Source organism: Schizosaccharomyces pombe (genome assembly GCF_000002945.2).
Source record: "Schizosaccharomyces pombe strain 972h- genome assembly, chromosome: I".
Taxonomy (NCBI): Eukaryota; Fungi; Ascomycota; class Schizosaccharomycetes; order Schizosaccharomycetales; family Schizosaccharomycetaceae; genus Schizosaccharomyces; species Schizosaccharomyces pombe.
In genome coordinates this window covers 5,218,760-5,240,239 of record NC_003424.3, presented here as the reverse complement: position 1 = coordinate 5,240,239, position 21,480 = coordinate 5,218,760, and the positions used below count along the sequence as shown (strand labels likewise).

At 36.2% G+C, this 21,480-nt stretch overlaps 12 protein-coding genes, 10 long non-coding RNA genes and 1 other non-coding gene across 23 annotated transcripts; 12 read left to right on the top strand and 11 right to left on the bottom strand.

Annotated features, from left to right (window-relative positions):
* The first annotated feature begins 21 nt into the window (after positions 1–21).
* On the top strand, positions 22–1,914 carry nab2 (poly(A)-binding protein Nab2). Its single transcript, NM_001020343.3, has 3 exons — positions 22–1,004; positions 1,048–1,146; positions 1,193–1,914. The coding sequence occupies exons 1-3, from the start codon at positions 423–425 to the stop codon at positions 1,433–1,435; spliced, it is 924 nt and encodes a 307-aa protein (NP_594911.1). The 5' UTR covers positions 22–422; the 3' UTR covers positions 1,436–1,914.
* On the bottom strand, positions 503–1,087 carry SPOM_SPNCRNA.4362. Its single transcript, NR_193723.1, has one exon. It is a non-coding gene; the product is annotated as a non-coding RNA (long non-coding RNA).
* On the bottom strand, positions 1,210–1,409 carry SPOM_SPNCRNA.4361. The gene has a single exon (NR_193722.1). It is a non-coding gene; the product is annotated as a non-coding RNA (long non-coding RNA).
* On the top strand, positions 1,862–5,084 carry man1 (LEM domain-containing protein Man1). The gene has a single exon (NM_001020342.3). The coding sequence runs from the start codon at positions 1,922–1,924 to the stop codon at positions 4,454–4,456; it is 2,535 nt and encodes an 844-aa protein (NP_594910.1). The 5' UTR covers positions 1,862–1,921; the 3' UTR covers positions 4,457–5,084.
* SPOM_SPAC14C4.04 (uncharacterized protein) lies at positions 4,579–6,180 on the bottom strand. Its single transcript, NM_001020341.3, has one exon. The coding sequence runs from the start codon at positions 5,945–5,947 to the stop codon at positions 5,144–5,146; it is 804 nt and encodes a 267-aa protein (NP_594909.1). The 5' UTR covers positions 5,948–6,180; the 3' UTR covers positions 4,579–5,143.
* Positions 5,634–5,982, top strand: SPOM_SPNCRNA.4360. Its single transcript, NR_193721.1, has one exon. It is a non-coding gene; the product is annotated as a non-coding RNA (long non-coding RNA).
* Positions 6,181–6,813: 633 nt separating the features above from the next.
* Positions 6,814–7,175, bottom strand: SPOM_SPNCRNA.4359. The gene has a single exon (NR_193720.1). It is a non-coding gene; the product is annotated as a non-coding RNA (long non-coding RNA).
* A 77-nt stretch (positions 7,176–7,252) lies between these two features.
* Positions 7,253–7,323, top strand: SPOM_SPATRNAASP.02. Its single transcript has one exon. It is a non-coding gene; the product is annotated as a tRNA-Asp (tRNA).
* A 299-nt stretch (positions 7,324–7,622) lies between these two features.
* SPOM_SPNCRNA.4358 lies at positions 7,623–9,085 on the top strand. Its single transcript, NR_193719.1, has one exon. It is a non-coding gene; the product is annotated as a non-coding RNA (long non-coding RNA).
* mek1 (meiosis-specific serine/threonine protein kinase) lies at positions 7,674–9,100 on the bottom strand (the record flags this gene model as incomplete). The annotated part of the gene is made up of 3 exons (NM_001020340.1): positions 7,674–8,319; positions 8,369–8,903; positions 8,944–9,100. The coding sequence occupies 3 exons, from the start codon at positions 9,098–9,100 to the stop codon at positions 7,674–7,676; spliced, it is 1,338 nt and encodes a 445-aa protein (NP_594908.1).
* Positions 9,101–9,274: 174 nt separating this feature from the next.
* On the top strand, positions 9,275–9,998 carry SPOM_SPNCRNA.1062. The gene has a single exon (NR_149907.1). It is a non-coding gene; the product is annotated as a non-coding RNA, possible alternative UTR (long non-coding RNA).
* dad3 (DASH complex subunit Dad3) lies at positions 9,340–10,441 on the bottom strand. Its single transcript, NM_001020339.3, has 2 exons — positions 10,337–10,441; positions 9,340–10,299 (listed from the first exon to the last, which is right to left on the bottom strand). Exons 1-2 carry the CDS (start codon positions 10,412–10,414, stop codon positions 10,117–10,119), a joined length of 261 nt encoding a protein of 86 aa, NP_001018295.1. The 5' UTR covers positions 10,415–10,441; the 3' UTR covers positions 9,340–10,116.
* Positions 10,442–10,446: 5 nt separating this feature from the next.
* Positions 10,447–14,061, top strand: smc5 (Smc5-6 complex SMC P-loop ATPase subunit Smc5). Its single transcript, NM_001020338.3, has 3 exons — positions 10,447–10,539; positions 10,608–10,773; positions 10,823–14,061. Exons 1-3 carry the CDS (start codon positions 10,487–10,489, stop codon positions 13,832–13,834), a joined length of 3,231 nt encoding a protein of 1,076 aa, NP_594907.2. The 5' UTR covers positions 10,447–10,486; the 3' UTR covers positions 13,835–14,061.
* Positions 10,873–11,095, bottom strand: SPOM_SPNCRNA.4357. Its single transcript, NR_193718.1, has one exon. It is a non-coding gene; the product is annotated as a non-coding RNA (long non-coding RNA).
* On the bottom strand, positions 13,923–15,242 carry SPOM_SPNCRNA.1061. The gene has a single exon (NR_149906.1). It is a non-coding gene; the product is annotated as a non-coding RNA (long non-coding RNA).
* Positions 14,191–18,437, top strand: atg43 (mitophagy receptor Atg43). Its single transcript, NM_001020337.3, has one exon. It carries the CDS (start codon positions 14,269–14,271, stop codon positions 15,001–15,003), a length of 735 nt encoding a protein of 244 aa, NP_594906.2. The 5' UTR covers positions 14,191–14,268; the 3' UTR covers positions 15,004–18,437.
* On the bottom strand, positions 15,445–17,350 carry uga1 (4-aminobutyrate aminotransferase (GABA transaminase)). The gene has a single exon (NM_001020336.3). The coding sequence runs from the start codon at positions 17,054–17,056 to the stop codon at positions 15,632–15,634; it is 1,425 nt and encodes a 474-aa protein (NP_594905.1). The 5' UTR covers positions 17,057–17,350; the 3' UTR covers positions 15,445–15,631.
* Positions 18,046–19,705, bottom strand: SPOM_SPNCRNA.4356. Its single transcript, NR_193717.1, has one exon. It is a non-coding gene; the product is annotated as a non-coding RNA (long non-coding RNA).
* Positions 18,521–18,853, top strand: SPOM_SPAC19D5.10C (uncharacterized protein; the record flags this gene model as incomplete). The annotated part of the gene is made up of 2 exons (NM_001020335.1): positions 18,521–18,529; positions 18,599–18,853. The coding sequence occupies 2 exons, from the start codon at positions 18,521–18,523 to the stop codon at positions 18,851–18,853; spliced, it is 264 nt and encodes an 87-aa protein (NP_001018294.1).
* din1 (RNA NAD-cap (NAD-forming) hydrolase/RNA pyrophosphohydrolase Din1) lies at positions 18,746–20,020 on the top strand (the record flags this gene model as incomplete). The annotated part of the gene is made up of 1 exon (NM_001020334.3): positions 18,746–20,020. The coding sequence occupies exon 1, from the start codon at positions 18,962–18,964 to the stop codon at positions 20,018–20,020; it is 1,059 nt and encodes a 352-aa protein (NP_594904.1). The 5' UTR covers positions 18,746–18,961.
* A 32-nt stretch (positions 20,021–20,052) lies between these two features.
* Positions 20,053–20,646, bottom strand: SPOM_SPNCRNA.1060. The gene has a single exon (NR_149905.1). It is a non-coding gene; the product is annotated as a non-coding RNA (long non-coding RNA).
* Positions 20,126–20,692, top strand: ctf8 (DNA replication factor C complex subunit Ctf8). Its single transcript, NM_001020333.3, has 2 exons — positions 20,126–20,343; positions 20,393–20,692. Exons 1-2 carry the CDS (start codon positions 20,227–20,229, stop codon positions 20,603–20,605), a joined length of 330 nt encoding a protein of 109 aa, NP_001018293.1. The 5' UTR covers positions 20,126–20,226; the 3' UTR covers positions 20,606–20,692.
* Positions 20,648–21,451, top strand: imp3 (U3 snoRNP-associated protein Imp3). Its single transcript, NM_001020332.3, has 3 exons — positions 20,648–20,723; positions 20,770–21,278; positions 21,318–21,451. The coding sequence occupies exons 1-3, from the start codon at positions 20,705–20,707 to the stop codon at positions 21,339–21,341; spliced, it is 552 nt and encodes a 183-aa protein (NP_594903.1). The 5' UTR covers positions 20,648–20,704; the 3' UTR covers positions 21,342–21,451.
* Positions 21,452–21,480: the final 29 nt, after the last annotated feature.

The following is a 21,480-nucleotide window of genomic DNA, read 5'->3' as shown; positions in this document are numbered from 1 at the left end:
AAGATATTTCTTATATTCCACTTACGTTTGAACTGAGGCTCTTGCTGTATTTTAACTTACGGCTTGCAGTATCAATATAACTATTGCTACTAGAAATTACCTTTAGTCTACGTATTCCATTGAAGCTCTCCGAACGCATCATCTATAGGAAGTTTATTTCTTTTGGAACGGCAAATTTGCCAACTTCTTGTCTGTGAACATATTTTTGTGATTGTATTCTTTCTTCTCAATTCCTTTATTTCATGCTAAGTTGAGCTATTTGATTTCATTTTAGAGCATATACCGGTACATAACTTATTAAATTCTGATTCCATAACAGGAGTGGAATTGATTTACTAATTCTCGGAGTACATTTATTGTAAATTTGAGCATCTCTATTATTTTGGCTTATTTTAGTTAATTATTGACTGTAAACCAACAACATGACTACATTACTGGAAACACCTGGATATAGTGAAAAACTTCATGATTCGATTGAAAAAAAACTTTCTGAATATGGGTGGGGAGAAGAGGCTGCTTCTCTGGCCGATTTTGTTCTTGTGATGCTTAGCAATGGAAAAACACAAACTGAAATTAATGAAGAACTAGTTGATTTAATAGGGTCCGATTTTGATACTAGCTTCTCACTTTGGTTATTTAATCAAATTGAAGAGCTTGAAAAATCAAAAAATGCTTCAGTTGAGTCAGTCAGCAAGATCGACGAAATCGATTTTATCGAGAAGGAGTCAACTGACAAGTCGCAGCAATCTTTCTCTGTGCCGGAAACTAGCATACAACCTCAATCTTCTCAAACTCCTAATATAACTTCGTTACGTGAAGAGAAGGAGCTACCTACTGGGCGTGTCGGACAAAAGCTCAAACTTACATCTCAGAAACAGCGATTCAATCCCATGGCAGCTTCGTTTAACTACTCGAAATCCGTTATGCCTGCTGCCAAGCGTGCTCTCACTCAAACCCAAGAGGTCCCTTTGTGCAAATATGCCGATAAGTGCTCCCGTGCTAACGTATGTATTAATATCAGATAATTTGTTAAAACTAACTCTTTAGTGTATATTTGCTCATCCGACACCAGCCGCAGCCCCAGGAGAAGGTATGGTCCTGAGCAGTGAAATGTGTGCTTCTGGTAAAGAATGCAAAGCTGCTGATGTAAGTACCATAATAATTTAAATCTAACTATTACTAACGTATACAGTGTGTCAAGGGACATCCATCTCCAGCTACGGTTACTACATTACCACCTTTCATGTCCATGTCAACCATTCCAATTCCTTGTAAATATAAACCGTGTTTGAATCCAGCTTGTCGTTTTATCCACCCGACGAAAAGCAGAAATATGACATGGCGGCCACCCTCTAAAACAGAAGAGACGTCCCTGAGTGAACGTTCGTTTGCTGTTAACGAGTCAGAAGAACAACTTCATGTTCCTTCTGTGTAAATTTAGAGAATTATGATACTATTTCGTGTTCGTATAATTGGCACATATCTACTTTTGATAGTCAAGCCAGGATACTTCGTTTAAGAACATACCTTCTAGAGTTTGCAAACTTGATATTTATTTTATTGTATAGATTGCTAAAACGATAAAGTTTTATTTGTCGCTACGTTTGCTGCAATCGGCAATTATCAAGTCGCTAAATTGATTTAAAAAATTTGTTTTCGTTATATTGATGTCTTTTTAGTGAATGAAAATTTTATTTTGATGTGAATTATGCAAATAATGATTTATTTACTTCTTCGGTTAAGTTAATATTATACATATTCAAATACCCACGTTTGTTGACATTCATTACTAAATACATCTTATGTTACTTGTTGGTTACTTGGCTTACACCATGTTGTTGACAACAATCACTTGGTATTTACATTCGCCAGTTTTACGTCTATACACATACCCTTTAGTTAAAAGGTTTTTTTTAATTGAATGGAGGTCCCTTCTTATTTTGACCCCGATTATGATCCTTCGTCTCTTCGAGTAGTAGATTTGCGTAATATATTAACTGAATATCAAATATACTATCCGTCAACGGCGAAGAAAGCGCAGTTAATCACGCTTTTCAGTAAACTACGAAGGGCAAAAAATGGCTTGATCTCTATGACAGAATTGCAGCAAAAGAACGTTCCTCCGTCTTCTCGTAGTCCTCGTAGAAGGGTGGCAGGGGTTACGAATAATGTTACTGCTCGAATTAGCTCTAAGAGAAAAATAAATATGGTTGACGAGGCTAATGATACAGAAATTTCTAAAACTTCACAATTTGAAGATAATGTGATGGGGATGTTACAGGACGAGAACGTTCAAGTTTTGAATACTAACACGATAACCATTTCAGAAGAATCTGAATTTCATGCCTCAAAGATTGCCAAAATAGATTCGCGAAACGAAGAAATAACACATATACCATTTGAGACGCAAACTGAGCTTAATGCGGCAGTTGTAAACCTCGACAACTCAATGGAATCGTCTTTTTCAATTGTCCAGAATTTAACAAACAAGGATTCTTCTGTAGACACCGCTACTTACGATTTTTCTGCAGAAGTTGGTAATATCGTAACACCTGCTTCAAAGTTTTTAGACTATGATCAAAGCTATCTTGTTAATGCCTCCGTGTCGGGTGATCCAACGCCAGTAAAGGTATTGAACACGACGTCTCCAAAAAGCGAAAATCCATTGAACCAAAGTTCTTTTCTCAGTTTCTTAGGCGAAAACCTAAAGCCTAAGTTTACCTCCCGTTCGTCAAGCGTTTACGCTTCTCCTATCAAGTCGTCGTTGAATTCGCTTGAATGTAATCCAAGTAACCTTCTTTCAGTCAGAAAAAATTTTCAACAAAGTTCCGACTCTTATCTCAAATCAAACAAGTCATTTGACCAACTCAACAATTTGGTTGGCTTGTCTACTGGTAATTCGGAGAACTTCACTCCAGAAAATAACAGTTTTTCATGGACTCATCCCAAAAAGAATTCATCATCACCCCTTCCTCAATCTCAATCTTCCTCAATTTTTGTAGAACACCTAAATCAGCTGTACGAAGCAAATGCATCAATTCATCGTCCTGTCAACCCTGCGTTTTCTACAAATTTTGGGTTAGAAGCATCTAATACATCGACGCCAGAGAAGAAAAAATTTGATTCCCAAAAACCCGACGATGATTCGGTTAATGAGATTTCTTCTGATCTCGGTCTTAGTACTACGGGTATTGATCGCGTGGAGGAAAATATTTCCTTGACTAAGGATAGGCAACCTAAAAGGCCATACTTTAGTCTTGGTTCATTCATTTCTTTAATTTTCTCTTTTACCAAAGTGGTAAATTCCTTATGGCTTGTATTGCTTGTCGTACCTCTCTTGGGATTTGTAGGCTTTTGGCATCAAGAAGTACAGCGCGTTGGCTTCTGTGGAGTTCCTGCCGAACCTTATCCTTCTAGTCTATATTATCTCCAACCAGGAGTTTTACGTTCCTCTATTGAGTCTGCATATTCATTTGCTCACTCTTTAGGAATTGAAGCCTCTTGTCAACCTTGTCCTGAGAACGCTGAATGTGGTTTCAATCGTCAGTTATTTTGCAAAGAAGGATTAAAGGCTTCGTTTCCTTTACTTGCAGATTTCGGCTTAAAACCATACCCACGATGTATTCCGAATACCGTGAAGGTTAATAAGGTTGAAGAGATGGTGCAGGCATTTATGTCTATTATCGGAAAGTGGTACTATAAAGCCCCTAAAGAATTTGCCACTTTTGAAAGTGCAAAGAATTTAAACGGAAAATCATTTGTTGACAATTTTAAGGATCGATATTACATGTATAAGCAGGACATCGATAATGTAGTCGGACTTAAAGATTTTAAAGTATATCTGAAGACTACTTTAAACCGTCTATATAATTCAAAGCTGACAAGAAAAGTACTATATTACTTATTTTCTCCACTATTTACTCTTGAGCTATGGAAGCTCCGAGTACGTGGGGCATTGAGTAAATTTCCGACTAATTGTTTGCGATCTGTCTACTCTCATACAGTTTCCTTAATGAAGTATTTGACTTCAGCAGTTATATCCTGTTGGCGAATTTACTTGTTGATTGGTATATTGGCAGCTATTACCGGTACCGTTGTATGGCGAATAAGAGTCTATGCCAAGAAGCATGTAGTAAAGCATGGAGTCTCCGTATGCGTTTCACATTGTATTGCTAAGCTACAAAAAACCAAGCTAAAGTCCTTGACAGATTTTTCTGTCAATCCTCGTGTAGAAGTCGTGCAGCTACGTTCTGACTGTTTTGTATCTGGAGTCGCAGATGACAAGGGCCTTTTTGAACTTGTACATCTCCCTTTGTCAATTCAATTAGAAATATGGGAAAAGGTGGTTTCAGTCCTTGAAGGAATGGTAAGCGTAAAGGTATGGGACAGTGAGCGCTTGGCAAAAAATCGTGCTTGGGAATGGATCGGGGTTTTTTCAGATGACATTGCCTTATAAAATACGGTTAGATATATAAAAAATGACCTTAAGGTCAAACTTTATGAATGTCGTTTGGCATGATGATTTATGAATCTAGATACGAGTGCAGCATCAGTAGGTACTATTATGTCAACATTATTTTCCTCACGTTAATATAATTATTTTTTAGTTATTGCACTTTGTTAAGCACAGGAGCTTATAGATTGAAACACTATCGAAAAATTTAATCAACAGATTCGAAAATTTCATTAATTTAACATTGGTTTTTCTAATTAAAAAAAGAATATCAAATTTAGACCCGAACCGTTTGCATTAGCTGTCTAAAAGAGCATTTCAAATTAGCATTTGGCATCCGGCCTCAATGAAAATAAAGAGTTCCATGTGACAGTTCTTATTTTGAAGGGTTCTGGCATGTTTGTAAAAATTCAATGCCTCGACGGTATTGAACGGTACAGTCTAAAACAGGTCTAATACACTTTTAGAGTTCTAGGACTAAAAATGAACGATAAACAAGGGCCATAAAATGCTCCAAATCAAACAAAAGCCAAACTCGCAAATTGAATTATCTTTATTGCAATATAACTCTAAATACGCAGAAATATGAAATTTATAGAATATGAAATTAAAATAGAATCTGGGAAACTCAACAAAGAAATAATTAACACGTTTAGTATAAGATAAAATAGTAAAGACAAATAAGAAAGATTAATGCAATGCACTTGCTACGAGATTTCGTAAAGCTTTACAAAGTAGTTCAACATCGCCAGAGTAACGACCGGAAGCATAGAAAAACTTTTCGTCCGAATAAACCCAGTGAGCAGTTTTGGGCCCTGGTACGTATTTCGATTCAGGAATATAAGTATAAGTATAAGCCGGAGGATTAGATGCGCCAAATAAATAAGACGCTCTTTCCATATAAAGTGGAGTCGTAGTCGATTTAATCTCAAGATTGGGAGCAGCCCGCTGAACAGCGATTGCTCCTTGAGCCATTGTTGCTAAAACGCGGGTGCCACTAACACGGGCACATAAAGGTATATAGTCAGCTAACAATGAACTGAGACGAGGAGACTCTACAAGTTCTAAAACAGCGGGATCCTGCCCTCCTGGCACATAAACCAAGTCAAAGTTTTCAAAGGTAAAGCTCATATCAGACATATTTGAAGGACTTAAAAATTCTTTGGTAGTTGACATTCTTTCATAAATATCCTTAGTCTTGTATGTGGCACCGATGAACCAAGATTTCACTCCACTTAAAAGGCGCTGATCGGCTTGAGCAACAATACCAGTCAAAGTAGCAAAATTAACCATGAATCCCTCCTTTACAAAAAATTGCCAAGGATCGCAAACCTGAGTAACATCGTACCCAGTGTCTGGTAATACAATACACATCTTAAGCGTTCTATGCTTTCTACCCGATCTACCAACTGGAGTAGGCACCCACAAGGGATTGCTAAAGGGCTGCAACATGGAACCATCACTATTAACTTCACGAACAATGGGCATAGACATGATGATAGATAATTTTTAATAGTTTGTGAGTAAAAACGAGATTACAATAAAATAAACCAGTTGCAATCTATAATAAAGAAAATGGATGCAAACTTATCAAATGATTTCTAATTATAGCTAGAGAAGAATTTATGCTAACAGGAGAAGATTTGACAATCCAAATTTTTGCAGAAGTAGATCAAAGCTTCTTTTAATGAGTTCTGTATTATGAGTAAAATTGGTGGTACAATGTTGAAGACAGGAATGTTTTACGGGTACTGACCTGTATCCGTTGTTAATATTATACTATCACACATTCGTGAATCTTTACAGTTCATTAAAGTGGTACGCATAAAACCGTTATACCTCGTTAAATATTTTTGAATTAATGCAGATTGACCTGATTTTATAATCTATGAGCCGTTAAAGTTGATAATAATTAAATGAATTTTTTTAAAATATATTTACACTCTCTCTTGTGCTATTTGGAAATTTATACTGTCCTTAGGTCGACCAATATTGAATAAAAATTATTTAACGAGTAATGTTATGTTGAATTAATTTCATGAAATCATAATTATATTTGAACAAAAAGCAGCTATATTATGTGATTTTAGTGTAAATAAATGCGGAATTTTTGCGGCATAAAATGTTTTAACTTAATTAGCCTGGAAAGAGAATTTGACGTTTTCAAGTAATTTTACCAAACTCTGGATAAATCTTTTCTCATTCGATCTGATTTTTTGGATGTTCTATAACATTGCTTTTTTATAAAATTTTAATTTAATTTAATATATCTTTGCTTGAATTATCGTATTTCCCAAATTTTTTTGTCAAATTTATGTTTCATTAATATGACACAACTGTTAGCTATAATAACATAATCGTTAGTAGATGAATAAATTAACATTGAGTTTGGTTGAACGTTTTTAGCCAGGGTATTACTTCATCTTAGCTAAAGCTATTGAAAACTGTAGTTGCATGCAACATGTCTACTGTCATCCATTAAATCAGTCACAAGAAGTGCTATAGCTTGTATTAAATTCAAACCAAGAACAACACCTGACACAAGTGTTAATTGGATTTGTTAAAGATGACAACAAATTTGTAAACAATAATCAAAATATTGGTAGCAGAAAAGCTCCAACAAGATCAATCATATGTACAGAGCCACGCCTGCTTTCTCTCCCTTAAATTTCATGATCCGGATAACTTTAAGTACAGCAAATCTTCTACAGCTTCTTTTATTTAATTTCACAGTATTTTAAAAGCCATTTAATACATAAAAAACCTAATATAAGGCTACATTATACACAAGGTCAATAATCTCCTTTAGTATAGGGGTAGTACACAAGCCTGTCACGCTTGCAGCCCGGGTTCGAATCCCGGAGGGAGAGGATTATCTTTTTATAAAGTTTTTTTAAGCTATTAAAAAAAAAAGGATGCTTATATCTATAAAATACCAAATTTACGCTGATTGAGACTAAAAATTGTTTTTTTTTAAGGTAGGGAAAATGGCTGACAAATTGATGGTCACTCATATCTTAAGTAATAAAATTTCTTTATATTAATTGCGTAAGTTGGATTGCCTGATTAATTCTAAAGATTAAATGTGTTCATATTTTATAGTTTATAGCTAAAAATAACTTAATTAAGTAATGTTAGAATTACATAGTTCAGACACATAGCTTTTATGTGGAGAAACTTCGATCGTTTTATCAAGTTTATCGAATATTTTCTTACGTGGCTATAGCCGGGAATGTTTAAGAGGTTTGAGAATACGAGTTTCATATAATTTGGTGAGACGACTACTATGTCGCGCGAACCAGGGATGGGAAAGACATTGTTTGACTGTGAACCGATCTGGGGGATTCGTTTTTAAAAGATTTGATATCAGATCTTTGGCTTGCCTGGAGACGGATTTCCAAACAGGATCTCGAAAATCCACTTGTTTTTCTTTCACTCCATCTGCAAATGATGGTGAATTACCTGACAACAGCAAAAACATAATTACTCCAAGGCTCCATAAATCGACCTCTTTACCGTAACCAGAAGAATTTTCCTTTTCCACTTGAGACCTTCCTTTTAATCTTTGGATTTCCGGGGCGGTATATTCCGGAGTGCCTACGAAAGTCGAAAGTCTTTTTCCCTTCTGCATACATCTTGCAACACCAAAATCGGTTAAAATGATTCTAAAAATGGTATCAGAGGACGACGCAATGAGAATATTTTCAAGTTTTAAATCCCTGTGAATTATATTCTGCTCATGTAAATATTTTAGCCCTTGTAGAATTTGAAACATAATAAATAAAGTGGTAACTTCAGGAACCGTTCCCAATTTCGTTAAATAACTGAACAAATCTCCTCCCGTCACCATTTCCTCAAATATAAAACTAAGGAATATTAATCATCAAAATAACAAACCGCATTCAATCTACTTACAACTGAGTTTCCGAATTATACTCCATGTTTACTTTGATAATGTTAGGATGATCAAGTTTCCTAAGAATTGTCATCTCGTGGTCCTCGAAAAACCGTTTCGTTGAGATTTTTTTCTTGTCGATGATTTTACACGCGTATTGTCCCCCAGTGTTATTATCCATTGCCATGTAAATGCGCGAGAAGCCACCAATTCCCAATAGTCTTTGAGTGATGTTAAATCTCTCACCCGCATACTCGTGATGAAAATCATTATCAGTAGTGTATTTCTGCTGGAAAAGAAAGGAAGCGCAGTGCCGAACATCGAGTATATCTCCATCCGATAAAAGGACGCTATTGCCTTTACCAATTAAACGATGATTTAAGAATGTTCCATTAGAGCTCTGATCTTCACAATAAACAAGGGGATCCATATCATCATCGATTAGCACCGAATACACTCTAAAGTGCTTATAACTGGCAGTGAATTGCAGAAGCTGATAATTGCATGTATTACTCCTTCCAACAGAAACGTCTTCATATTTCTTAACATTCAGTACTAATATATGTCAAAAATCAATTGAAACAAGAGAACACACCTGTTTGTGGAGAAGATGATGAAAAAACAAACAATCGAGCGAGAACATCATCTTCAGTATATTGAGGATCCATAGTACTTTCGTCTATTTGACTCAATTCACAAAGAATTTGCGTTGATTCAGATCGACTAAGCATGGCATGTGATAAAAAGTCCATAGTTCTTGCTTTTTTTTATATACACTTTGCAAAACGGTGATGCGCGTAAGCAATAAATATATATATACTTTGTAAGACGCGCCTATCAAAACGTAAAAGCAGTGTCTATAACGGTATAAAGACAATACCCATTATTATTACGTTATACCACTATAAACCAAAGTCATTTGGTAATGCCAAAACATACACTTGCCAATATTTTGAAGGATTGGGCTTGACACTATTAAGTATATTAATAAAATATGAACCTCATTGCTTATCAAATATAGTAAATTATGAGAATCCATATTAGTACAAACAGAAGAAACTTTGGATTTCAATCTCGAAGAGAGTTGCTGGCATTTAAATGATTTTTAGTCAAATGCAAGCAGAAGAAAATTTCTCGCTGTATTCACTTTAATGATCCGAGGACAAAAACGAGTCCCAATTGTAAGTTGCTCTTCATAACGAAGAAATTTGAGTATGAATAACCATTACGGTTAGAAAAAAACAAGGAAGGAAACTTATTATTTGATTAAGAAATCAACAGCTTACAACATTGCAGATTCTCATGCAACCCCATTTTCATAACGCTTTTAGGAAAGCTTGAAAACACTTTCGAATCCAGCATGATCTAATAAAATGTTAACAGGCAATTAATCGGAAGATTCATTAGGTCAGTGTTTCCGGGGTAATAGTTTAGAAATATTTAAGGCCGGACTACTTCCAAAGGGTTGTTTTGGATAATTGATTAAAAGTGATCTAACCAACTTTTTAAAAACAATACCCATATTCGTTTCTTGGACATTTTAGCCGAAAAGTGCTTTTTAAAAACCTTCATAAGCTTATATCTTGTGCCTGTTTTTACTCTTCCAAGTAGGATGTATTTTTTTCTCTGTAAAAGTGATTGAAAAATTATCCGGTAAATATTCAGTTCCAAATATTCATAGTAAACCACACGAAAAGCACCAACAGTAGAGTTAAAGCTTAATTTATAGTTCGGTTTGACGTATTTTCAATTTCAAACAAGCACGTTATCAACTTTCATCTTGAAACATGCCGCTTTTACCTTCTTGGTTATTTTCTAGGTCTGCCAAAATCGCCCAAACACTAGCTTTGTAAAGAGTATATACAAGTCCAACCTCCTTTTCTAAATCCCTTAGCGAGTCCAGAATATTGTTGCTGGGATTATAAACCATGTCCTGTAACACCTTAACAAGCTAAATATTAACCAACTGCTGAATAAAAAAGACTTACTGTTTCTAAATTTGATGCAAGATTAGCATATTCAGCTAAAATTTGATTCTGGAGAGCTCTTTTTTCCTCTAAACTCATTGTACCTTGCCTTGCATAAGCACTTTGCTCTCAGCAAACTCCTAGTTGACTGAAATCCTCCTTACTTCCACCATGGATGGCCTTAGGCCTTCGAAACGAAGAAAAAGTAATCCTTTGTATTCAGAGTAAGTTATAGCTTTTTTCTATTTAGTATTTCTGCTTTTTATACTTCGATGATCTTAACACGCGAGAGTTACGCGTTAGGAAGTATTGTACGAATTAAATTAGTGAACTTTGTTACATACGATTATTGTGAACTGTTCCCTGGTCCATATCTAAATTTGATTATCGGTCCAAATGGGACAGGTAAGAGCACAATTGTTTCAGCAATATGCATTGGGCTGGGATGGCCCCCAAAAGTAAGTCTTTCAATATTATAAAAAATAACTTAATTGATTAACGATTTAGCTACTTGGGAGAGCTAAAGAGGCCCGTGAATTTATAAAGTATGGCAAAAACACTGCAACCATAGAAATTGAAATGAAGTATCGTGACGATGAAACGGTTACTATCACGAGACAAATAAGCCAGGATAAGAGTAGTTCTTTCTCTATTAATAGGGAAGCATGTGCCACTTCTTCAATAACGTCTCTAATGGATACTTTCAATGTACAATTGAATAATCTTTGTCATTTTTTACCACAAGACCGTGTTGCAGAATTCGCTCAGCTTGATCCTTATTCTAGACTGATGGAAACTGAGCGTGCAATTGACCATGAAGGGTTACTTCCCGCACATGAGAAGCTTATTGATTTACGAAAACGAGAAAGGGAAATTTTACAAAATAAAAACCAAGGACAATCAACATTAAATTCATTAAAAGATAGACAACAGGCACTAGAGAAGGAAGTCAATATATTTAAAGAACGGGAAAAAATCAAATCATACATCGAAATGCTAGGGTTAGCTAAAATGTTAGTTATATACAGAGAGAAAACCAATGTCTTTAACCAACTTCGTGCAGACAAAAAAAAATTAAAAAAGGATTTGAAAGACCTAGTGGAAGAATTTCAACCTATTTTGGATAAAGGTGAAGAGCTGCGTTCGGATTTAAAACTAAAAGATGATACATTTAACGATTACTCCTCCGCTTCGATGGAACTTAATACCTCAAATTTAAGAGCCAGAGCTTCTTTTTCGAATTTCATGGAGAACGAGAAAAAGCTTTATGAGAAGGTTAATACCAATCGAACACTTTTACGGAATGCAAATCTTACATTAAATGAAGCACAACAATCGGTGAAGTCATTAACAGAAAGACAAGGCCCAAGACCTTCGGATAACGGTGTTCAAGATCTACAAGAAAAGATGCAAGAAGTTAATGCGGAAAAACTTCAACATGAAAACGAGAAACTTGAGAGCTCTCATGAACTAGGTAGTATCAGAACATTGAAAGCACAAAAGCTTATTGACCTTGATAACATTAAAAGAGAGTTGTCCTACTACAACGATGCTACGAAAAGGAAACTAGACTTTATGTCTTCTGCTCCAGGCTGGGAAGATGCTTATCAGACGTATCAGTTATTGAAGGAATACGAATCTGCGTTTGAAGCACCCGCATACGGCCCAATTTATATGAATTTGAAATGTAAGGAAAAAGGGTTTGCAGCTTTGATAGAAGGGTTTTTTCGCACGGATACGTTTCGAACATTTATAATGTCAAATTATAATGATTATCTAAAGTTAATGGATCTTATCACTTCAAAAACTAAGTACACTCCTACTATAAGAGAATTCTCCAGTGAACGAAAAAAGAAGATAGAAGATTTTGAACCTCCATGCTCTCGTGAGAAGCTTCAGTCTTTCGGGTTTGACGGATATGTGATCGATTTTTTAGAGGGGCCAGAAGTGGTTTTGGTTGCTTTGTGCCATATGTTAAAAATTCATCAAATTCCGATTGCAAAAAGGGAACTACCTCCCGCATCAGTGAATGCGTTAAACAATTTTCGTCTGGCTAACGGGGATCCAGTTCTTAAAACTTACTTGGCGGGCTCATCTATCCACTTGGTTTTTCGTTCAGCTTACGGTGATAGAGAAATTACTAGGCGAACAGACCCATTACCTTCTCGCAGTATATATTTTTCCGAGAACGTTGAGATGGATTTGGTAAAGCGAAAGGAGGAGCAACTAAATGCTCAACTCTCTCAATTGGAAAATTTACAGAATGAGGAAAGAAAGTTACAAGAAAAGGTAAATGAGCACGAATCGCTGCTTTCTCGTACAAACGATATATTATCTACTCTACGAAAAGAGCGTGACGAAAAATTAATTCCTATTCACGAATGGCAACAATTACAAGAAAGAATAGAACACCAAACTCTTCTACTAAGACAAAGAGAGAAAGTTCCTGAGCAATTTGCAGCTGAAATTGAAAAAAATGAAGATATCAGGAAAGAGAACTTCGAAGCTCTTATGAATTCGGTGTTAAAAGTTAAGGAGAATTCAATTAAAGCTACGAATAATTTCGAGAAGATGTTGGGAAGTAGACTTAATGTCATAGAAGCGAAATACAAACTTGAAAAACACGAGATGGATGCCAACCAAGTCAACGCTCGATTGACAGAAGTACAAGATCGTCTTAAAGATATTACCGATAAGTTAGCCTCAGCAAGGGAGGATGCTATGTCCTTGTACGGTTCAGTGGTTGATTCATTGCAGACACAATCATCTGACAGACAAACGGCAATAACTGAATTAAATGAAGAATTTGCTACTAGTTCGGAAGTGGATAACAAAATTAGCATCGAAGAAACGAAACTGAAGTTTATGAATGTTAATAGTTACGTTATGGAACAATATGATGCGCGTAAAAAAGAAATTGAGGAACTAGAATCGAAAATGTCAGACTTTGATCAATCCGTTGAAGAGCTCCAAGACGAGATGAACTCAATCAAAGAGGATTGGGTTAGTAAGTTAGAGGAGAATGTTCAATGTATTAGCGATAGATTTTCTAAAGGAATGAGTGGAATGGGATATGCTGGAGAAGTTCGACTAGGGAAATCCGACGATTATGATAAATGGTATATCGATATTTTAGTACAATTTCGAGAGGAAGAAGGACTTCAAAAACTTACGGGTCAACGACAATCTGGTGGAGAACGTTCTGTATCTACTATAATGTATTTATTATCTTTACAAGGTTTGGCAATTGCTCCGTTTCGAATAGTTGATGAAATAAATCAAGGAATGGATCCTCGAAATGAACGAGTTGTGCATAGGCATATCGTCAATTCAGTGTGTGACAACGCTGTTTCACAATACTTCTTAGTCACTCCAAAGTTATTACCAGATTTGACATACCATCGAAATTTGAAAGTGCTATGTATTTGTAATGGTGCTTGGTTACCAGCAACTTTTAGAACATCCCTTTCTACCTATTTTGAAAAGTTAAAGAAGTCCGCACTCATTTCTTCGTCATAAATGCTACATTACCATATTTGTCTTGTTGGCATACTTTTTCTTAATTTTTGATATTTGTTTTGTCCGATGGTGTTTTGTTTACTAAAGAATTTATTTTATGAGTTTTAAAATTTTGCATACGAAGTTACCCGTTAGTCATTTCGTTCCTTAGAGTCACCGAAAATTTGACCGTTAGATTTAATAAATTAATAATATCATTATCTTTAATTATTGCTTTCAGCATCCTGACATTTAAAATGTTATATCTTTATTGCTTAACTTATTCAAAAGATACATGTGCCCTTAACGTAGTTTTGTGTAATACAATTATCGCGCAACACCGTAGATGTGGCGCTATCGGGAATCCATATTAACGTAAACAACAAAGAATTGGGATCATTCTTGTGCTTACCCATTTCTGTTCATTAGACATTGATTTTAGAGAAGCTTTATTAATGTCTTCTGAAAGCAAAGGAATACCAATTCCCCGCTCTGATTCTAACAAAACCAGCGACGTTAGTTCGTGGGAAGAAGATTACGAATTGATCAGCTTAGGCTCCAGTCAAGACGCTTTGCAAAGATCAGGCATTCGAAGTGCTCATGGAGATTCAGGATACGCGTCTTCTCCACTGCGAATGGAACATTTGAGTTCATCCACTATAATTATCAATAATCAACTAAAGAAGATAGACGTGAACGAAAGTATTCCTGAGAACTCAACGTTGCATAACAAGTATGAACTTGGTGCTGTAGAGAGCTCAACAAGTTCTCTTAGTTTGCTCCAGAGTAAAGAAGAAGATGATAGCAGTAATTGGGAAACTGAGGATTCAGAATCTGCCGTCGAAGAGGCAGAGCTTCCCACTATATTCGAGGGAAAAACAGTGATATCTCCTAGTAGCTCTGGTACGGATCACAGTGAAGCTGTCGAATATACTGTTCCTACAGCTCCCCCAATACCGGACTTGCGATTCCAACAGTCATATCTCCAATCTATTCAGCGTGCAAATGGGTCTGCCTTTTTAGTTGCATTAATTACTCTTCGTGATCACGTTCTATATCCATTTTTAAGCGGAGGGATGTGGGTTTTTGTTCGCCATATTTTCCAATTCTTAAAGCTCCAAGAGAAAGGGTTTCACTTTGGCCAGTCGCTTCGCCGGAATCTGGGCTTGTTTTCTACCTTCAAGGATTAATCCACGTTAGATTAAGTGTTATAGAGCTATCCAATTGCTCTCATCAGTTTTTTAGTTTTCTTATTTCCTTTGTAATGGCCCTATTCTATTGATATGAATTTTATAAGTTTTTTTAACACCAGTCATTTCCCCCTTTTTGTCTAGCACACTTTCATGGCAAATGATTTTTTTAAAGATTAATGAAATTAAAGCAAATGTGTTCTAGTAGGTTTGCCAACCGAGCATCGTCTCAATTCTTGGGTAACAACTATAAATTTGTTTTTTCCACCTTTTGCTGCTAATTAGTTAGCATTTACGGCGTCACTTTTATTCCAACACTACTTCATTCTCATTGCCAAGATAGCTAGCAATATAATCAGTCCTAACTATTAAGCTACTATATCACAATTTCAATGTTTGATAGAACGATTTGTTTTTCTCTTCATACAGCGAACAAATTTGTATCTGATAGAAATCATATATTTTTGACTATTATGATAAAATTAACTAATATTAAACTACAAAACAAACAGAACAGCAATATCGGCCATCCAAATTTTAGTTGACATAAATGCGGAATAGGTGTTCATGGGAACAAAAAGTGTGATCTTTCTTTTTTTTTCTGTTTTTTTACAAAAAAAGGGAAAATTTAAATCAATTCGTCAATCTTCTTGAGAAGGATTTGAGCATGGTGCTTTTGGAATACAAGCATAGGACGAAGACGAATAGCAGCTACACCACAGCCACCAATGTTGACACCATTAATTCTCATGTCAGCACAGAATTTGTCACGGGCTGCAGGAGACTCACAATCCCAAGCGATAAAAGTACCCTTTCCCTTACCGCGGAGGTTGTTGATTTTGCCAGGGTGCTTACGAGCAAGCTCTTCAAGTCCAGCATACAAGAAATCGCCAACAGACTTGACGTTATTAAGGAGATCCTTGTCTTGAATTTCTTGAAGAATATATCTAGATTGAACAGCACGGAATGGGTCACCCATCCAAGTATTGAAGTGCTGATAAGCATGAGGACGAAGAGCCAAATCATGATAGAAAATACCGGCAGCCTGGAATTTCTTGGAAAAGGTAACCATGTCAGGAGGATAGGGTAAATTCCATTGCTCGTGAGCCCATAAAGTACCGGTAGAGCCGACACCAGTTTGGACTTCATCGACGATAAACTTGACATCATGCTTCTTCAAAGTAGCTTGAAGCTTGTGGAAAAAGTCAGGAGAGGCATGGTTGTCACCACCCTCAGATTGAATGGGCTCAATGATACAGGCAACGACAGGGCAATGGTGGTTAGTTAAAATTTGCTCGACCTGGTCAATGCAGCGTTGCTCCTCCTTTGCATTCTCTTCGACGTGCTCTTCCAAAGGATACTTCAAAGCAGGGAAATCAGCTTGAGGCCATGGGAAAGCAGGCATACCAAGCTTGTGAACAGGCTTGGAGCGAGTAGTGGAAAGAGAACCAAAGAGACGTCCGTGGAAAGAGTGACGGAAAGAGAGAACAGCAACTTCGGGAGATCCAGGAGCAGCGTTGTTTAAGCAGCTCTCGTTCTCTTCAGCAGTGTAATCACCAGTAGGTCTAGGCTTGTTGTTGAAATGATGAAGCATAGCAAGCTTGTAAGCAATCTCGTTGGCATCACTTCCACTCATTTGAAAGTAAACATACTTTTGACCCTTGGGGGCATATTTGATGGCACCCTCATAAGCGACACGAGCCCATTCCTTAGGAGGGTAATTTCCCAAAGCAGGACGGTTCATTAAAATGGTAGCGACTTCGTCCGACTTGGCAGCCTTGAGGAGAGTAGGATTGTTGTAGCCAATGGGGATAGTAGCGATTTGAGAGTAAACATCCAAGAGAACGTTACCATCCAAGTCGACAAGATAGTTACCAATGGACTTTTCATAGTCTACAGGAAACTTGACAGCGCTGATGTCGTGGTATTTGGACATTTCTTCAGCAGCGGCCTTACCTTTGGGACCGGGAATAGTTTCGGTCTTAATGCTAGGGCCTTGAGGCTCATTGGGAAAAAAATGAGTGCTTTCAGTAACGGTGGCAGTAGAAGACATGTTGAATAGAAAAGTATAGTCTAAATGGAGGAGAACCTTAACTTAAGGCAGTAGAAAGTAAAATTAAAAAAATAAAAATAAAAAATAAAAACAAATGTTTACAATGAAACTCTTTTGCTAAGTTCTATGCAAAAGCAGGAAAAAAAAGAAACAAAAAAACAAAAACCTCAAAATGTGAATGATAATACTTTGTTTTTTAAAAAAAGATGCTGTTTTCGTAGGAAATCGCTTTCCTTTTATAATTCGTCTCGCACGACAAATTTCCAACTTTTGATTGCGGATTTTAACCTTCTCAATTACAATCTATGCTCGGGCAACATTTCCTAAACTTCCCATATCCAGCTCGCTAAGCGGTGATAGATAAAAAATGTGGTCGGTACACTTGGCCATCGGCAACCGATACCAATTTGCAAGGCAAACGATTTTCTATGGGGATATTCGGATGATCGAAAGAAACAATAGACGAAACTCATGATTTCATCTGCGACTTTGCATCCTTCAGAAGGTTGGCAAAAACGAACATCGAGGTATCATTGTAGATGTAAATGAATGTGCATGGACAATTCTGATGAATATGTTCAAAAAATTATCAATCACGATGGGCAAAAGGAAAAAATTTCACGGAGATAGCAAAACGCTCGGATTGCCTTTGAAAGGATGAGTGGAAAATAAATCTTTAGATTTTTATTAAGTTAAAGAGAAAATCACTTTTTTTATCAGTTGGGATTGAAACGTTTGGGACAAACGGTAGGCGGTTTTAGCACAGGTGGCCAAGATATGCATGCGTATAATTTAGATTTTTTCATCTTTGACATTAGCGATACTAAAGCGTTTCGATACGAAAACGTTGCGATACAAAAACGTTAAGAATATTGTTTAACTAATGGTTTTTGATCCATGGGTTTATACCACATAGTCAATTAATAAGTACTTGTTTTCAAAGTGTCACAAAAACATCTGGGATATTAAGAGTGAATATGAGGTGGAAATAGTAAATTCTAATGCGTCCCCTTCATGAAATACATTTCCTTTTCTCTTTCAAAATTACCCTACATTTGTAGCTTCTACCAAATTACTTTTCTAATAACAAATCGTTTGTATTTCTCTTTCCTTTGCTTCCCTGTAGAATAACGCACTAGGGGGGTTTGATGACACGCTATATAGCAATTTATAAGTTATTGTCTAAAATGTTTACAACCATTCCTCGTTTGATATTTGACGAAAGGTTCGACGATCGCTTCAAGTCACTAACACTCCATAATTTAGCTTGACCAAGCTTGATCAATCTTTGGACTGATAATTTTTTGATAATCTTAGGTTAGCGTGAATGAATTGCGCGTCATAATAATAAGTTAACGTGATCAAAGGGATTGCAAATCACCACTTAACATATTAAAACTTGTAATCCTAATGTATATTTACGTGCAGTCATTGATATTTGTTATATAATGATAGCAGAGCTAAATGTACACGGTATATAAAATAAAGATAAGAATGGTAAAGCACATAAACTAGTAGATAACGTTTTACATTAATTTTTAGTCAGCGTCTCTTTTCTTTATCCAAATTGTAATTAGCATTTTCAATAGTCATCTTGCCGTATTGTATTCTATCGCATTGTGTTATTCGGTACAAGGTAGAATCTTAGGTAGCTCCACCACCAATTTCGTGCACGACAGCACAATTGGTGTAAAATCCAGTTGGTCGAGACATTTAATTCATGGTATCAATATCTTTTCTTTTTCCATCTCTCTTTTTCTAATATTTCTGACTATTCCCTTGTTTGACATTGGGTAAACCACATCTGCTTTTTCTCTTTGCACTCTTTACCATAATATTCCAAGTCTATGCGTACATTGCTGTTGAAATCTTTGAACTTCATTCAGTTTTATTTCGTCGTGCTTCATGCTTCGTGAATTTTCGTTTTACGATGTGCCTCCTGCTCACGTGCCACCGGTTTCGGAGCCTTTGGAAATTGCCTGTTATAGTTTATCGAGAGATCGCGAACTGCTGCTTGATGATAGCAAGTTAAGTTATTATTATCCTCCACCGTTATTTTCCGATCTGAACACGGGATTTCCTAATAGGTTTCACCCTCCTAAATCCGACCCTGATCCTATTTCTATTGTAAAGGACGTGCTCATGACTAAAGGCATTCAGATGAATTCCAGCTTTCTTACTTGGCGTGGTTTAATTACAAAAATTATGTGCGCTCCTTTGGATCCCAGAAACCATTGGGAAACTTATCTGGTTATGGATCCCACCAGTGGAATTATTATGATGGAAGAGCGAACTCGATCGGAAACTAGTTATGCCAACCAAGACCGAATGTGTTACTGGGGTTATAAGTTTGAAGCCATTTCCACACTTCCGGAAATATGGGATGCTTGTTCGAGAGACCAAATTGAGCAACGTGACAACCAAGATGTTGTGCCCGACGAGCAGTATTGCTCCATTGTCAAGATCAATATCGGCAAGTCAAAATTGATACTCGCAGGCGAGGTCGATTGTATTTGGGACAAAAAGCCCTGCAGTGCTAAAGAAAGCGATGTTCATAGTGATGATGGAACAATTGAAGAAGATGCATCCAATGCCGAAAATCCCAACCTGCATTACGTTGAGCTCAAGACCTCCAAAAAGTACCCCCTTGAGAACTATGGAATGAGAAAAAAGCTATTAAAGTACTGGGCACAAAGTTTTTTATTAGGAATTGGTCGTATTATAATTGGATTTCGCGATGATAATGGCATCTTAATAGAAATGAAGGAACTTTTTACGCATCAAATACCTAAAATGTTGCGCCCTTACTTCAAACCAAATGATTGGACTCCCAATCGTCTCTTGGTAGTTCTTGAGCATGCGTTAGAATGGATTAAGCAAACCGTAAAGCAACATCCCCCTTCAACCGAGTTTACACTTTCTTATACTGGCGGTTCCAAACTTGTTTTACGACAAATAATTTAAATCTATTAATTTTGTAAAATAATAAAAAAGTAGGGTTATACACTAGATGTTTTCTAAGCTTATTGCATTTAATACAAACTCATTTTCTTATGTACTCTTTCTTTCATCTCCACTATACCTAGATGACACTGCTATTTAGCGCAAACTAATATTTCAAAAATTGATATCAACCAAAGTATTTCTCTAGGATACTAAAGGGTAGATAGATGTCAGAAATCCGTCTTATAAGAGCAATTAATGATGAGCTTTACCTCGTTGAGGTTCAAGCGACATTGGAAAGAAAAGCAGATTCGTTGCATATAGGAGATTTAAAAATCATTAAAGTATGAATCGAAATTTTAAACTAGTTTTGTTTTTCTAACTAATATCTAGGAAAAAAACTCCGAAAAGAAAAAAGCTACACTTACTGTTGGCAATCAGTATATGGAGGGCGTGGTTGAATCGTTGAAAAAACCACTAGCTGTTTTGCAAAAGACGAACGCTGATCCTGTCGATGTCTATTCCTCACCTTCACATGAACTGAAATGTTGCTCAATTATTAGGGAAAGGATACGATTTAGTTCACGCCCTTTGCCTACTAAGTAAAATTTTTGGCTAATCGCTACAAGGTAGCGCTTGCGTTTTGCTAACTACAAAATTCTTCACACCAACCAGTGGTTTTGAACACTACTAATTAGAGCCAAAATGAGAATTTTAAAGCACCGTAAGTTGTTATTTCTTATAATTTAAATTCTAATTGCAAAATTTAGATGAGCAAAAGCTTTTGAGAAAAGTTGATTTTCTCAATTACAAAAATGATGATAACAATCATCGCGATGTGATGGTTATGAGACGTTATCACATTTCCAAACGGGAAGAATATCAAAAATACAATATTATTTGCGGAAAGTTTCGCCAGCTGGCTCACCGGTTATCACTTCTTGATCCCACTGATCCATTTCGCCTTCAGTATGAAAATTTGCTGTTAGAAAAGCTATTTGATATGGGAATTCTTCCATCTAAGTCCAAAATGTCAGATATAGAAAATAAAGCAAATGTCTCTGCTATATGTCGCCGTCGTTTACCTGTTATCATGTGTAAATTGCGCATGTCACAAGTCGTATCTGAAGCTACTCGTCTTATTGAACAGGGCCATGTTCGCGTCGGTCCTCACGTTATTACCGATCCAGCATATCTCGTTACCAGAAGTTTAGAAGATTTCGTCACGTGGACCGACACTTCTAAAATTAAGCGTACTATTGCCAAATACAATGATAAGGTATGTAAATTATATTCATGTTTTAATCTAACCTTTTAGCTTGATGATTATGATCTTCTTTAATTTATCGGTTTTTTTCGATTCATTTTATGCTTTAATTTTCAGTCTCCATCATAACAAAAACTGATTAGCAGATTTTTTTACATTTAATAAAATGTGGTTTAGGGGTTCCATGGTTCAAATTCAATTGTGAGCGTAAAAT

Excerpts from the sequence above, each read along its gene's own strand:
- nab2 (NM_001020343.3), top strand. The coding sequence starts at position 423 with ATGACTACATTACTGGAAACACCTGGATATAGTGAAAAACTTCATGAT. Across the intron at positions 1,005-1,047 it reads ATAAGTGCTCCCGTGCTAAC|TGTATATTTGCTCATCCGAC; the intron begins GTATGTATTAAT and ends CTAACTCTTTAG. Across the intron at positions 1,147-1,192 it reads AAGAATGCAAAGCTGCTGAT|TGTGTCAAGGGACATCCATC; the intron begins GTAAGTACCATA and ends TAACGTATACAG.
- man1 (NM_001020342.3), top strand. The coding sequence starts at position 1,922 with ATGGAGGTCCCTTCTTATTTTGACCCCGATTATGATCCTTCGTCTCTT.
- SPOM_SPAC14C4.04 (NM_001020341.3), bottom strand. The coding sequence starts at position 5,947 with ATGTCTATGCCCATTGTTCGTGAAGTTAATAGTGATGGTTCCATGTTG.
- dad3 (NM_001020339.3), bottom strand. The coding sequence starts at position 10,414 with ATGAGTTTAGAGGAAAAAAGAGCTCTCCAGAATCAAATTTTAGCTGAA. Across the intron at positions 10,300-10,336 it reads TTGCATCAAATTTAGAAACA|CTTGTTAAGGTGTTACAGGA; the intron begins GTAAGTCTTTTT and ends GTTAATATTTAG.
- smc5 (NM_001020338.3), top strand. The coding sequence starts at position 10,487 with ATGGATGGCCTTAGGCCTTCGAAACGAAGAAAAAGTAATCCTTTGTAT. Across the intron at positions 10,540-10,607 it reads AGTAATCCTTTGTATTCAGA|TTACGCGTTAGGAAGTATTG; the intron begins GTAAGTTATAGC and ends AACACGCGAGAG. Across the intron at positions 10,774-10,822 it reads GGCTGGGATGGCCCCCAAAA|CTACTTGGGAGAGCTAAAGA; the intron begins GTAAGTCTTTCA and ends TTAACGATTTAG.
- atg43 (NM_001020337.3), top strand. The coding sequence starts at position 14,269 with ATGTCTTCTGAAAGCAAAGGAATACCAATTCCCCGCTCTGATTCTAAC.
- uga1 (NM_001020336.3), bottom strand. The coding sequence starts at position 17,056 with ATGTCTTCTACTGCCACCGTTACTGAAAGCACTCATTTTTTTCCCAAT.
- ctf8 (NM_001020333.3), top strand. The coding sequence starts at position 20,227 with ATGTCAGAAATCCGTCTTATAAGAGCAATTAATGATGAGCTTTACCTC. Across the intron at positions 20,344-20,392 it reads GAGATTTAAAAATCATTAAA|GAAAAAAACTCCGAAAAGAA; the intron begins GTATGAATCGAA and ends ACTAATATCTAG.
- imp3 (NM_001020332.3), top strand. Across the intron at positions 21,279-21,317 it reads TTGCCAAATACAATGATAAG|CTTGATGATTATGATCTTCT; the intron begins GTATGTAAATTA and ends CTAACCTTTTAG.